The sequence below is a fragment of the Oryzias latipes genome, chromosome 7, assembly GCF_002234675.1.
Source record: "Oryzias latipes chromosome 7, ASM223467v1".
Classification (NCBI taxonomy): domain Eukaryota; kingdom Metazoa; phylum Chordata; class Actinopteri; order Beloniformes; family Adrianichthyidae; genus Oryzias; species Oryzias latipes.
Window position 1 is genome coordinate 19,995,092 of NC_019865.2, and position 14,769 is coordinate 20,009,860.

A 14,769-nucleotide genomic window follows, 5' to 3' on the forward strand; every position below is an offset into this window, starting at 1 on the left:
CACAGAACCTTGCTTGTGTTACACTGTTCCATCTAAAAGTACAGTCATTTCCTACTCTCACATCAACGAAACATATTCAACAACACGTCAAGATTTAGTTTTATGTTTCTGCTGTCATATTTAAAAAAAAAAGAACACAAATAAATAAGAAATGAGAATGACAATTTCTTTAGAAAAATAAATAGTAAGGAAATAGAAAGTCACAATTTTGAAATTGTGCACTCCCATTTTATTCTGAAGACCCCATCAATAAAAAATACCTTGTTGGTTAAAAAAAAAAAATTTCTATAACTATTCAGGTAACATTTAATTTCAAGAAATACCAGAATTAGTCCTGTTTTTCTTTTTTTCTTTTGTTGTTTGCCTGATATATTAATTTCACACCGTTACTTGATATTTGCATTATTATTATTACTAGTTCTCTTTTTTTGTAGATTAAAACTAAATTATTACTTTTGATTGTTACTTTACCTCTGCTGAAGTATTTTTTCCCCCCAGTTAAAATAAGCAATCTTAGTCATGTCAATTTTACAAATTAAAATCTTCTCTTATAAAAAGTAAAAATAAATCTAATTCCATGTTTTATTTCATAAAATCACGGCTGTAATGAATAATCAACATATTTTTTATTCTTTTATACATCATAATTCAAGACATTCTAAATCTAGAATTATTCTAAGTAGGCTGATTTGAAAAAGCGTTTCTGTAAAAACAGTTTTTCACTGTTAATTGGCTGTTGACGATGAAGGCGTCCCCCAAAGGCCCAGCGTTTTGTTGACGTCAGCACTTGGGGGTTACAGTTTGAATAAGGCGAACTGGTTTGAGTCACTGTTCCTTTGAGTCCCAGCAGGCATGAGTCATCAAGGCTACCAGACGCAGACACACGCCACCCCTGCATGCTCGACTGTCCAAATTCCAATGTTCACTGAATGCATCGAGGACAACACTTTTAGCTTGGCAGGATTCTCCTGAGAGACAAAAGCGAGCTTTTTGGTCCTCAGCTTTGAGAAACGATTGACGTGCACTGTTTCTGGGATTTTTGTTTGGAAAATATTCCATAACTATTTCATGTTACCAAATTGTACAATTTTTAGTATATTTGCTGCAATATGTGGATGTACCAGCACATGCAGCTTGCTTTGCAGATTACAACACAGACCTAATTTAATATTTACAGCCTGAAGCAGAGAAAATGAGATCCTTCAGGCAGACCCAAAGTGTCTTTGGAAGAAATGTTGGCAAACACTGCTGTCTAATTTCGTCCCTGGGGTCTCCAAGCCCTGTCTTTTTAAGAGCAATAACACAGGATGGGGTTCTAATGCTTGTCAGATGAGGTATGTCAAATCTTTCTCTGAGGCCACAATAATGAAGAGCCGTTTAAGTTTTATCTGACTAGCATTCATGCACAAGAAACAATGGCTTCACGCAAAATGTAGCTCATGACGCATAGATGAATGTTTTATTTTCATGTTTTTACATTTGTTTTTGTTATTTTTAAGCATAAATACTTTGGATTACATTGATGACTTTGGGACATGTTAGATAATGTCAGATAGGGTGACATAGGGCAGTGGTCTCCAACTTTTTTCAGGGCACAGACCAGTTTAATATCAGACAATATTTTCATGGAGCGGTCTATAAGAGGCTAAAGTGGGCATTCTAATTTTTTTTAGCTTCAAGTTTCCCCTAACTTTTGAGGATAACGTTTATCTTCATACTCTGTAAAATTTCTGCAGTTGCCTTTAACTTTCTTTGTACTCTAGATTTTGTGTTGTACCCATTAAAATGCGATCTAGATCTTCATCCATAACTATCAAGGTGGAAGCCACAAAATTGCAAGTCAAATCTGTCCAACTTTTAAGAAACCACAGATGATGTGTAAGGAACAAGAATATTTCAACAGTGTCAAACTTCAAAACATGAAGACCCACTGAGATCAAACCATCAAAACAAGCCGGTTATTTTTATAAATAAAATGGATTTTTCCTTCCAACATTTAAATCATGGTATGTGTGCACAAAAAAGGGAACTTGTTCACATAAATCACAACAGCACGGACTTTTCTTATGTAATGTTTTAACAACGCATATTTTTACCTCTGGTTTATGTAGGAAACTAGTGTTAATTTGGTTTATGAATTTGCTTGAGAAATACAAGTCCAATGATTCTAATGAGGCTGATGGGAACCATACTTCAGTGCATCTTGTCTAAACAGTGTCAAATGGTATTGCCTAATTTTGTACATCTACAAATATTAACATAATGTTTTGGATGTGTATGAACGGAACTCAGACTAACACAACAATTAAACTATTTGATTTAATGAAGAACTATATAATAAATTACATTTATCTGCTTTTTGTCGTTTTTTTTCTAATAGAGAAAATAGACATTTTCAGAACTCTGGTTTAGTACAAGCCAAACATCGTAGTGAAGGGCAAAATATGACTAAGTTAAAACATAAACTAATGAAGGGAGGAGAAAGGGTTTGGGTAATTAAGTGGAATATCATAGAATATCTCATCTATAACCCTTGTGCTATCTTAGATGACCCGATCCTTGCATTGACGTGTTATCCCTACCATAACAAAGGTGGATAACGGTGAAAAGATTTCATGTAATCCATGCACACCAGTGAGGTTCACAAATCATTGAAGAAAAAAGGTTCAGCGCACTGTCTAGTGGGTCTAGATCAGTGTTTTTCAACCTTTTTTGAGCCACGGCACACTTTAACCTTAAAAAAAATCCCGCGGCACACCAGCATCCAAAAATTAAAAAAAAAGAAGGAGAAACTCATAGTATGTATTGATCTACAGCCCCTCCACAATCTCACATGCATTTTTGAGATAATTCTTGCAGAAAAAGCTGGAAACTGCAGCTTTTTTTTTCTAAAAGATTCAATAAAAGTTAAGTTAGAAGATTTAAAAATAGTTTGATGCGTGTTCGTTGGTTTCAAGACGTTTAACAACAGATCTCCGTATGCGCTGTCACTCTCACAACCCAATGCATCATGGGAGATGTAGTGCATAAAACGGCCGGAGATCGGTTTTCGGAGCTTCATTGTTTTGTTCACTTGTTCCACGGTCTGATACCGGATTCTGTGGAAAGCAACAGCGCAAAAGACGAGCTTTAGCTGGTATTTTTGTTAGAACTGAGCGACTTTACGAGCTAAATCGGGACAAGGAAGTGAAGACTTTAACCACTTCTGATTGGTCAGACTGATGACATGTGATTAAGCCCCTCAAGAATGATTGGTGGAGACAGTCAAAGGAACGGGACTTTTCCCAAACACAGCCGGAGCTGCAGCTGAATCGTGGTACTGTCATTCTTATCCAAATGTCTTTAATAAAATAAAATAAACGCAAAGAAAAAGTATTTTACGATCTTTTATATTCCTAACTCCTCAGTGTTTTATCAGGGCCTGTTTGGATGAACACAGAGCTGAAATCCTGGAGATGGGAAATGTTTTTAGATCAGTTAATGAGGGCAATTTTCCACAGCACACTTGACCATCTCCCACGGCACACTAGTGTGCCGCGGCACACTGGTTGAAAAACACTGGTCTAGATGACCCAACTCCCAATGTTAAGGTGCCTAGGATAGCACAAGGGTTAATGCACAAATACAGTAATTGAACACAAAAAGGTTTCATTCAGGTTTTTTACATATAGTAATGCATAGTTTATTTGTACTGGTGATGGTAAACAACTGAAAAGAAAATCAGAGAGGAAATAAAATGAAAAATATTTAACAAAAAAAAAAAAAAAACCTTTACTGGACATACAATTGACTTCCTAACAGAAGATTACTGTAGGTATGCATTAATATGGGCCTGTGCTTCGACAATTTACATTAAAACATTTAAACTCTCAATTTAACTTGCCCTTTTTGTTGTTGATAACTAATATTTTGCAAGGTCCATTAAAACAGCTATTTAGTATGGGATGAGGGATTGTGAAAACACTGCTTGGTGCTGAAAAAGCCTTTTAGAACAAACCAGTTTTGATTAATAGCCACACGTCAAACGTGATTATTTTATTACTAAAGAAAGATTAGGCCTGTCCTCCACTGTCTCTATCTCCTGCTATGCCACTCCATCAAACTCTGAGCCCACAATTAATGGACACGATGGCACTGCATGACTTAGCAAAGATAAACACTAAAGGATCATGTAAACATGCTGTGCCCTCTGTCCTGAAAAGCTACATTTCTATTTACCTGGTACTATTACAAAACATAAAGCTTATGTACAGGGCATTCTTTTCTATGTTGACAATTGGTGGAACACCATCAAACAACTAACAATGAAAGGCCAATTTTAAAGATTATGGTAACAGTTTTTACTATTAGACGCACTTAATAGCTTGTTACGTGTTACAAACAAGGTTGGGAGTTAGCGTTGTCACTGTGACATTTGTTTTAGTGGTGTTAGTCTGTATTTATACATATTGCAAAGAATCAAGTCAAATCAAACTTTATTTATAAAGTGCAGTACACTAAGACGATGTGTCTTATGTGTGACCCAGTTCAAAAATAGACCATTTATTGACGATGTGCCTTATAATCCAGTGCAACATATAGTGCGGAAAATACGGTACACCAATCAGCTCTAAAAGAAAAATCAAAATTAAAATGCCATACCCCTGTAATTTTCTTGATTCAACAACCCTTAGGAATATCATTCCTTACTTTTGAATAATTATCCAGCAGCTTTTGTGTTCTGTACTTCATTATGCTCTTATGAAAAACTGCAATGACTGTTCCATTTGAAGGCCATGCCTCACAGCAACTTGGAACATTTTGCGCATTTTCAGTGTCTGAAATTTTGATGTTTGGTGATACATGCATGATATACGTAATTCATAAGTATTTCTTGCATTCATAATTGGTCGATGTCCGCAGATGTCCGTCGAGGGATTTGGCCAACGGGTCTTTATGTGAAATTTATTTTGAGGTGTTCAAAATTTGGTCGGTTGAGACCACTGACAGTAAATGAGAACTGGACTGATCATCCCCTCCCTTTTCGCGTTCCAAATAGGAAGTACCCATCCCCCCCCCAAAAAAAATCTTATAGACTTCTATTGAGAAGCAAACAACTACAGTTGAAACAAGAAGTTTACAGACACCACATAAAAACAAACATGCTTATTGCAGCATTTGAGTTAATTAGAAACATCTGAAAATTTTACGAAATTACTTTTTTCACTTTTTTCATGTATATTTGCATTCGATCAATTTTTTTCAAAAACGCCTTGAACTTTTTTGTGTTGTTTTTTTTTCTTTCTTACAGACCATGAGCGGATCGGGAAGGATTCCTCATACGAACAGGAGGGGAAGGTTCAGTTTGTGATAGATGCTGTTTATGCCATGGCTCATGCCCTCCATAACATGCACAAAGACCTCTGCCCAGGGAAAGTTGGTCTCTGCCCCCAGATGGAGACAATTAACGGCACGCTGCTGCTCAAGTACATTCGCAACGTCAACTTTACAGGTATGTGTTGTCCTGACATCACTGCATGGATTTTCTATTATTAATAATAAAACGCAATGGGTTACAGGACAAATTTATCATCCAAAAGTTTGAAAGCCCAAATTCCTGAAAGGCAACTTCTTTTATATTATTCTGTAGGCTGTGGTACCAGCTTGTCTATAAATTTTGAATATTATACAGCGATCCTCAGGCCTGTAAATGGACATGATTTGCACAAACTACAAAATGTGAGCTCTAGAGGATGACTGACAACCTCCAGCAGAGCAGCATGTTGAATCCCAGTTTGTGACACTCAGAAACTGTCTTTTCTCAGGTTTCTTGTCTTATCTTGTCAGCACTGTCATTGCAAGTCTACTGTGAGTCCCAGCAGATGAGTTTAATTCATCCGTCAATAGGCGTGGGAGGACAGTTGAAAGACAGCGTAATCCTAACAATAATCAGTCGAGGTTTTATTTCTCCTATTTTTAAACTGACGTTTTGGCAGATATTTTATCTGTAAATGCTTAAATATTTTCATGTAAAGTATATTAGTCAATTTCTTTTTTCCTTTTTAGGGTAAAATGCCTCATTTGTTATGAAGCCATTTAAAAATAGAAAGACCTTTTGGGAGGTGTTTGGGAGTTAAAGAGAGGTGTGATGGGCAGAATTCAATAGCTTTAAAAAAAAAAAAATTTCATAACATTATAAGATGGAAAAAGATGGAAATAATTCAAAGTGTGTCTTTTTCTGTAAGTGATTAACGTGATGGTTTAGGCCAACTGCATTAAAGTTCCACTCTGATCATCTTTTAAAAGCGTTCTAAGTGGTCTGTTAATTATGATTATGCCATTCTTTAAATTGTTTTCTGTCTCTGTTCACACTCTCCCCTGCTAGTTTTACAGGGCTCCCTCAAACCCCAACCTAACTTTAGCTGTGCAACAAAAATGGGGAGGAATACTGGAGCTATCTAGTCGTACAGTTTTGAGTTAGATTCCAGCTCAGACAAGGAAAAAAAAAGCCTCCAAAAACAAAGACCTACATGGATCTATTTGTCTGCAAGTAGCCCATCCAGCGTATTTTCTACATCACAAATTTTATCCTTTTCAGAGTGCATCTTTTCATCTACTCCTGACGAACTGAATAACAAAACACCCAGAGATGCAACTTTAAGATTACTTCTCTTAATCTATATCCTTTATCATAAGAAAAATACCACAAGAACATGTTAAAAATACCAAAGATACAATTTTCATTGGAGTGGGTCTGTAAAAGATTGTTGGATTTGCTGGGATTGTCAGACCAATAGTTACTATCTGTTCATTTGGAGGAAAACCCAGGCCTTCCTTTTCAAGTGGACCAAAGAGGATTATTAAAGAACATCCACTCAAGTCTATTTACCAGTTTGTGAAAGCTTACCACAAATCCAACAGCAAAAAAATGAAAAAATATTCTACCTTCACAGTGTGTGGTTGCCTTTTACCAGTTCTACTACAGCTCAATTGCGTATTTCCTCCAAAAGTTCCACCTGCTAAACGATAAGACATATTTTCTGGTTTTTGACAAGAGAAGAAATCCAGTTCATTAACAACAATGTTCATTAACTACAACTAACTGCTTCCCTGTAATAAACTGTCAAAAGTATCAATAGCTGGGACAACATTCCTAAGATCCTCATGTGCTTTCACAGTTAGTCTTCATCTTTAATGAACATCAGCAGGAAACTTAAGCTCACAGCAGGGCTGCAGTGCCCGTCTTCAAAGCTGAACTCTCTTCACAAGTCCTGTAATTACTATGTAAGCAGGTCAGTTCTTATTTGTGTGAGACTTAAAAGAGAAAATACATTTGTTTGGATTTGTAGTTTGGAGTCATATTTGTTTAGTTCTGGTTGACACATCAATTTTTGAAGCTTGAGAACGATTCTTCATTTAAAATGCTCTTTGGCAATGTTACAGAAAAGTTCAATTCTTTATGAATTTCCTTTCTTTATTTTTGTTTACTGTTGTAGCTATATTTTCCTGGAAGGCTTGTCAGCCCTAAACACATTCAGTTTGCAACAAAAATCAATGTCTTACATTACCGGAGTACTACCTCGATTGCTCTGCTTTTAAGGGTCTTTTCTGCACATTGAGTGGAGACTATGCTGACTGAAGGAAAGAAGAAACCTGGCAAATCCACACTAATTGCAGACAGTGCTATCTCAGTGGTTCTGGCAATGCTGAAGAAAAGGCTGCACACTCAAAAGGGTGTATAAAACGTTTTGTTTCTAAAGTAATTTATTTTTGTTTACGCTTAAGTTTAAACTATAGGTTACTTCCAAATCAGCCATTTCCCCCCTATTTTATAAGTCTTTCTCTGGGCACTCTGGCTTCTTCCCATGGTCCAAGGGTTAATTGTTGTCTCTAAATTGCCCCTAGGTGTGAATGTGTGGCCCTGTGACAGACTGTTGACATGTTCCGGGGGTATCTCCGCCCAACAATAGGTGGGATAGGCTCCAGTAGACCCCGTGAATTAAAAAATCCACCAATTTCTGAAGATGAAAGGATTTTTTTTAACTATTTTTTTTAGGCAGATATGTTCATTTTTGTAATATGTCCATGTAGATGGGAAACTTTTCTTGTCATCTATTATCTTGGTTTTCTAAATGGTTCCTCTCCTTTGGTAACTGTGGAAAAAATTACTAGTTTAATCTAAAATCTAGTAGTGATCAACCAAACAATTTAAATTTTAGTTGGTCTACCAGGAAAGATGAAAGGTATTTTTTTTAGAAGGTCACAGATTAAGGCAATCAAATTAGCAGATGAGCAACCCACTGAACTCCCTCTTGCTGGGAGATGCGCTAGAATATCTTCATAATTGCAGGAGCTGCCTGCTGGGCTTTCAGACAAGCCTTTTCAATAATCTAGCTGCATTATTCTGAAGCAGTTAGATCCTGTGGGTTTTGACAAGACCTTTGTGGAAAAAAAAAAATCCCAGGGCAGAAAAGCCTCTGATTTCAAACCCAAACTCTTGACTTGCATGCTTAAAGCACAATCAAAAATCAATGTTGACCTTCTGCAAGAGAGCGAAACACTAGTGTTGTTCCTTTTCATACTAAATGTACTAAAAATACATTCTAAAAGGACTGTAACATTTACACATTGGATTTGTATCTGCAAAATGTTTCCATGCCTGGATGAATAATGAATGCTTAGTCTGTCAAAAGCCAAGCATTTCACAGGTTTTAGTAGATTGTAGAACTGCTTTTGCAGCATTGAATTAAACTATAGCAACCTTTTAATTTTATCATGTAAAAAAAATACATGTACTTCTAGCAAACTGTCTATAGACATTATTTGCAAATGCTTTGCTGGTTTAGGTGTTATTTTAAATGGGAGATGTTTTCTTGTGGTATCCCTTCTGTTTAAATGTGTTTTTAGGCAGATATGTTCATTATATATAGAAAATCTTTGGAGTTGGAAGTCTATGTCGCTCAGCGACAGCCCGTAACAGCGCTGCTCTAGAGGAGATCTGCATGGAGGAAAGGGCCAAAATACCAGCAACAGTTTGTGAAAACCTTGTGAAGACTTACAAAACACATTTGACTGCTGTCATTGCCAACAAAGGGTATGACAAAGTATTGAGTTGAACTTTTGCTATTGACCAAACACTTATTTTCTACCATAATTTACAAATAAATGCTTTAAAAATCAGATGATGTGACCTTTTCTAGATTAGTTTTCTCGTTTTGTCTCTCATAGTTGAGGTATACCTATGATGAAAATTAAAGGCCTCACTCATCTTTTTAAGCAGGAGAACTTGCATAATTGGGGGCTGACTAAATACATTTTTGCCCCATTCTACAGCCACTTGCAGACCAATAGATCCATGTACGTCTCTGTTTTCCACGTCCGAGCTGACATCTGGCTCAAAACAGTACGGCTGGATAGCTCAGAGTTTGCTCGCCATTTCCGTTGCACCAGTAATGTTAGCTTGTGGTTGTTAGGACTGTAAGCTAGCGGGAGAGCGTATCGGAGTGGATCTTCAAAGCAGACCGTAGTTTCTATTCAACAATAGTTTGACTTTGTTCATATAGATGTTAATACATTAATGCTGGTTTGAACTAAAGAAGACCAAGACCCATCTGAAAAGGGAGTCTCAGTCTGCTTTCATACTCTGGTATGGTTCACATTGGTTTACTTACAGTGTGAATATGAACCCCGTCCAGGTCCATATGTCAGCTGTTTCTGGAACAAAAAACAACTTCAGTAGCTGGACATAAAGGGAATTAAAAGTTTTGGAAGTCATGCTAAAAAAAATGATGTGTTGTCACTTCTGAAAATTGATCAACTGTCAAAACCGTTTCAAAACTTCCTTCATCTATTTTGAAACGTAACAATGTAACATGATGAAGCCTCGACAGTATATGGTTTTTTTTCTGGTCCACAGGAGTAAAAAGTATTGCCTTGGACCTCAGAAGTTTAGTCAGAAGTTTGTCTAATGAAGTGTGTTTATCTTATTTTATTTACCAGAACTTCAACTCTAGTTCAATGTACCCCCTACATTCACCTGGGCTGGGTGGATTTCTTTACTTTGACACAGCACTGTTCAGGCTTTTGTCCTGGTAACGCTTTCTTTTACAGGACAGTACTTACAGTGTACTTAAGTGGTATTTACATGGTACTTATTGTGTAATTACTGGGTACTTACAGGGTGTTTACATGGTACTTTTTTGTGTCTACTCGGTACTTACTTGGTACTTGCTGTGCATTTTTGTGGTACTATTTGATTCATACTTATGTGGTACATACTGGGTATTTATAATATACTTAAGGGGTATTTACATGTTGTGCAAAGGTGTCTTTTGTGGTACTTACCATGTGTAAGAGCAAGGTAAGTACAAATAAAGTACCTTGACCTTTAAGTCTGCTCTCCTTATATGTTTCATGGCATTTACCATGAATTTACCACAAAAACTACCCCTTAAGTACAATGAAACTGGACTGTAAAAGAAAGTCAGCCCTATTTCCACTCTATTACTTGGTGCTTTCAGTAGTAAATGCTGAGTATGTTCACGTATTACCTTCCCGTACAGTGTACATACACACTTGGTCTTCTGACCTTACCAAATGAGACAATGCTAACTTGTTGGTAAAGGTGAAGTAACTGCATTGTGAAAACATATTCTGGTCTGATTACTTCTTGTAACATGAGGCAAATTTAAAGAGAAACAAGACAGCAGTGAAAACAACAATCTTTAATATGATACACTTCTGCAGCATACAAAGTGTCATCACATTGAAATTTGTTTTTAGTTCTCAACAAAACAGTAAAAAGGAACATTCCAAAGAACAGAGTTTTTTTCACATTATTTATCTTTTCTTCCAGAATTTTGTGTTGTTCCAGGAATGATTTGCTCTCCTTTGCATAGCTCATGAGTTTGTCACCCACCGTGAAAACAGGAAATGGCCCCAGGTCCTCACCTTCTCCAGCCAGTCATTTCTGCAATAGTTGCAGTCAAAGCTATTGTATTTTTGTCTATTACACTGGCAACATGTGAGGGAGAGTTTGGTAACAGTGCAGGACTTCTTCAGGGTTTGTAACTACAAGAACAATCACAATAAAAGCTCAAATGAACATAAAAATTATAATGACTTTGATAAAGTACAGAACCAATAAAGTATATTTTAGTTATTTAATCATTTCTGCAATGAGTTTGATAAATCTGTCTATAAATTTTTTATTGCTTTAACTGCAATGCTTGAAATCAATCAATTATCCTCATTTATAAACAGGATAACTTATTCACAACTTAACCTTTTTTTATGAAGTACATAGTATATTTCAGTTTCATTAAACAAAGACACCAAAAAGGAAAATAAAAGAAAAAATCAAAATTGCCATAAAAAAAATCAAATTTGTTTAGACAAAGAATTACAAAAGTTATGTTTTAATAGGCAGTTACTGTATGTAGTTCTTCTTCATAAATATTATTTCCACCTACAATTGGCATTAGAATAAAACAAATGACGATGGAAAAAAAAATGAAAATAGAAATAAATAGGCAATTTAAACAGTTACTCATAAAAATATGTCTTAAACTTAGAAACAGTTACCGTCACTGTTCGGTGGTATTGTTGTCTCCATCATATTTAAAAAAGTAAATAAATAAATAAAATTAAAATAAAAAAGGAGAAAGAAAAGAAAATGAGGAAAAGGCAGTTAAACTGTTCATTCATGTAAATAAGATGTCCACTTGGTGGATTTAGCTTACTTTTCTTTTTTTTCCTGTGGCTTCACGGATTCTTCTGGGATATCTTTACCGTAGCTGCTCTAAAGCGGTAAAAAGACAGAATTACGTCATCATTATTTTAAAATAAACGCCTTTCTTTGATTTTCCCAGAACAACATGCGTTCAATGTGCACTGAACAACAGACTTTATCATTAGGCTATGTGCTTGTTTTACAGCGGCTCCTCTCCTGGTAAGTAACAACAATGTTTGTAGATTTTAGTTACAAACTTTGAAAAGTTGTGCACTTTGAAATAACTGAAATTATTGCAGTATAACGTAGCAGACATGCTCCTGTGTCAGTTTCACTTAAATAACACAATTTAGAATCCAAAAAATCAGATCAAGACAAAGGAATTAGACATTCACAAATCACAGATGTAGAGAGAGGATATCACTCATATTACTCTACTCGCATTTTCACAGAAACCTGTCTAGTCTAAAAGCACAATTATACAATTTTATATATATCTATAAAATTAAGGTACACTAGCAGGGGGGGATCAGGAAAAACAAGAATACACAGCTATTGTTGATTTTTTTGCCCCTACTGGACTGATTTGTCAAAATAAAAGATTTCTCAAAATAAAAGATAGTTCAGTCTAATAATAAAAGCAGTACAGTATGGAATATTTATTCAGCGGACCGGCCTTCCATTCATTTTTTTAACCCACTGCATTCCCGCTATAACCTGCGTGCGGCTCTTTCATCTTTGTGCTGCGTTTGCGCCAGAGCGCCCCAACTATCCTGTCAACCTGCCGCTATGATGACCGTATTTTACGCTATGTGTAGAAAATACTGAGGAGCGCGGGGGAAACAACTCTCAGGTGCAGGGGATATGAACAGGTGAACAGGAAGAGAGGCAAAGCAGGTAGTAAGATGGGGGAGGGGCTTTGGCTTCAAACTCTGTCAGAGAGATGGAAACACAGCTTTCAGATTTAGACGCAGCTTTCACTGCAGGAGTTGAAGCGGAGACTTTCTCTGGGATGATCTCATGAATTCAAACATGGAAACATGATTACCAAGTACAACTCTTCAAATTAATAAACCTAATCCCTGCACATTATCCGTGTCTAACATGCATTGATATACACAGACACCGCTCCATGTAGCGATCAGACGATAACATTAGCTGGTAGCTCCTCCCACACGCGGCTGCAGTGTCAAGCTTTAAAGAATACCTTTTCTAAGAAGCGCCCAAATTATGCATACCTGGCCAAAGCCATTTTTACCCACAATATTAAAACCAAAACCTCCCATTTGGGCGGAAAACCCAAGAGTGCCGTCCTGTGAAAAATGGAAATAGGGCTGACTTTCTTTTACAGTCCAGTTTCATTGTACTTAAGGGGTAAGTACCAAGTAATATTCAAATGAACATACCCAGCATTTACTACTGAAATTACCATGTAGTTGAATGGAAATAGGGCTGACTTTCTTTTACAGTCCAGTTTCATTGCACTTAAGGGGTAGTTTTTGTGGTAAATTCATGGTAAATGCCATGAAACATAAAAGGAGAGCAGACCTAAAGGTCAAGGTACTTTACTTGTACTTACCTTGTTCTTACATGTGGTAAGTACCACAAAAGACAGCTTTGCACAACATGTAAATACCCATTATAAATACCCAGTATGTACCACATACGTATCGATCAAATAGTACCACATAAATACACACAAAAAAGTACCATGTAAGTACCCAGCAAGTCCCATAAAAAGTACCACGTAAACACCCTGTAAGTACCCAGTAAATTCCATAAAAAGTCCCAAGTACATACCCAGTAGTTACACAATAAGTACTGTGTAAATACCACTTAAGTACACTGTAAGTACTGTACCGTAAAAGAAAGCGTTACCAAAAATCTTCCTATTTTTTCAATTACTTTATTCAAATAATTTTGAAATGGAATCTTTTCCCGGAGTGAGCAGTTCATGTTTTTTCCCCTTTTGCAGTTAAGCCACAGCACACAGCCATGCTCTAAGACCAGGATATTGCCAAAGTACTCTCACTTGATCATGGTCAAGTAGTATAGAACATTTTCTTAGCAGTAGCTCAGTCTGATTACGTTTTTTTTTTTTTGTTTTTTTTTGTGAGCATCTTTATATTATTGCCTGAATTTATTATTTCCTTACTTTGAAACGTAGTAGAGGCTTGATATTTTATTGCGTCTCATACCTAAACACCTTTTTTGTTTTAGCGTCAGATTAAAAAAAAGGACGAGACCATATTATTCGTGGTTCTTTTATTCATCACATTTTCTTTGAGTCCTTGGAGCAATTCTGGAAATCTATGAGTTATTTTTCCTAGAAATTGCTCTATTTTATGACAAGTTGAGAGGCTCAAGGGGGGGATTGTGATTTGTCTCAGAAAATGGGCAGAAACAAGAACATGAGAGAGCTCTCAAAGCGGTAATGAAAATCAGCGCTGTCATTCGTTAGTGCTCTGACAAGGGAACTAGTGAATAAGAGGCAATAAGAGCAGCGAGCAAAATCAGGAAGTGTGAAATTAAATGAGAACATGAACAGACAGCTCGCCGTCCTGACTCTTCTCTAAGGACCGGGTCAACAGTGCAAGTAAATGTTGGTTTTGGCCCATCAATAAAGCCACATAATCCCTGGCCTGCTGTCTGCTTGTACAGTAAATTCATCTTTGGGACAGTTTGAGAAAAACATTATAGGTAATGAATGACACTTTTCCTTTCTCTTTAATAGGAATTGCTGGCACCCCAGTGGTCTTTAACGTGAATGGTGATGCTCCTGGTCGCTATGAAATATACCAGTACCAGATGACAAACAACACCACAGAATACAAAATTATTGGTCACTGGACGGATCACCTCTACTTGAATGTAAGAACATTTTTCTTTAGTTAAAAAATGTAAATTTTGAGTTTTTTTTTTTTTTTTTTTTTTTTTACAGCATCACGGCTAACTTTTTGCAGATTGTTGTGGTTATATCAAAAAATATAAAATTTACATTTCTGCCAACACACTGGTGGGTAAAAGTCCCAATTTTGAAATCGAAATGTTCTAAACTG

The 14,769-nt window shown here is 36.3% G+C and overlaps 1 protein-coding gene across 2 annotated transcripts in view; it reads left to right on the plus strand.

Moving 5' to 3' along the window:
- LOC101164479 (metabotropic glutamate receptor 4) overlaps positions 1 to 14,769 on the plus strand; it is a 239,060-nt gene that overhangs the window by 204,113 nt on the left and 20,178 nt on the right. For both annotated transcript variants that reach the window (XM_020704800.2, XM_004070921.4), the window contains exons 7-8: positions 5,291 to 5,491; positions 14,445 to 14,581. In XM_020704800.2, the coding sequence (XP_020560459.1) occupies positions 5,291 to 5,491; positions 14,445 to 14,581 (338 nt within the window). The remainder of the gene's footprint in view (positions 1 to 5,290; positions 5,492 to 14,444; positions 14,582 to 14,769) is intronic.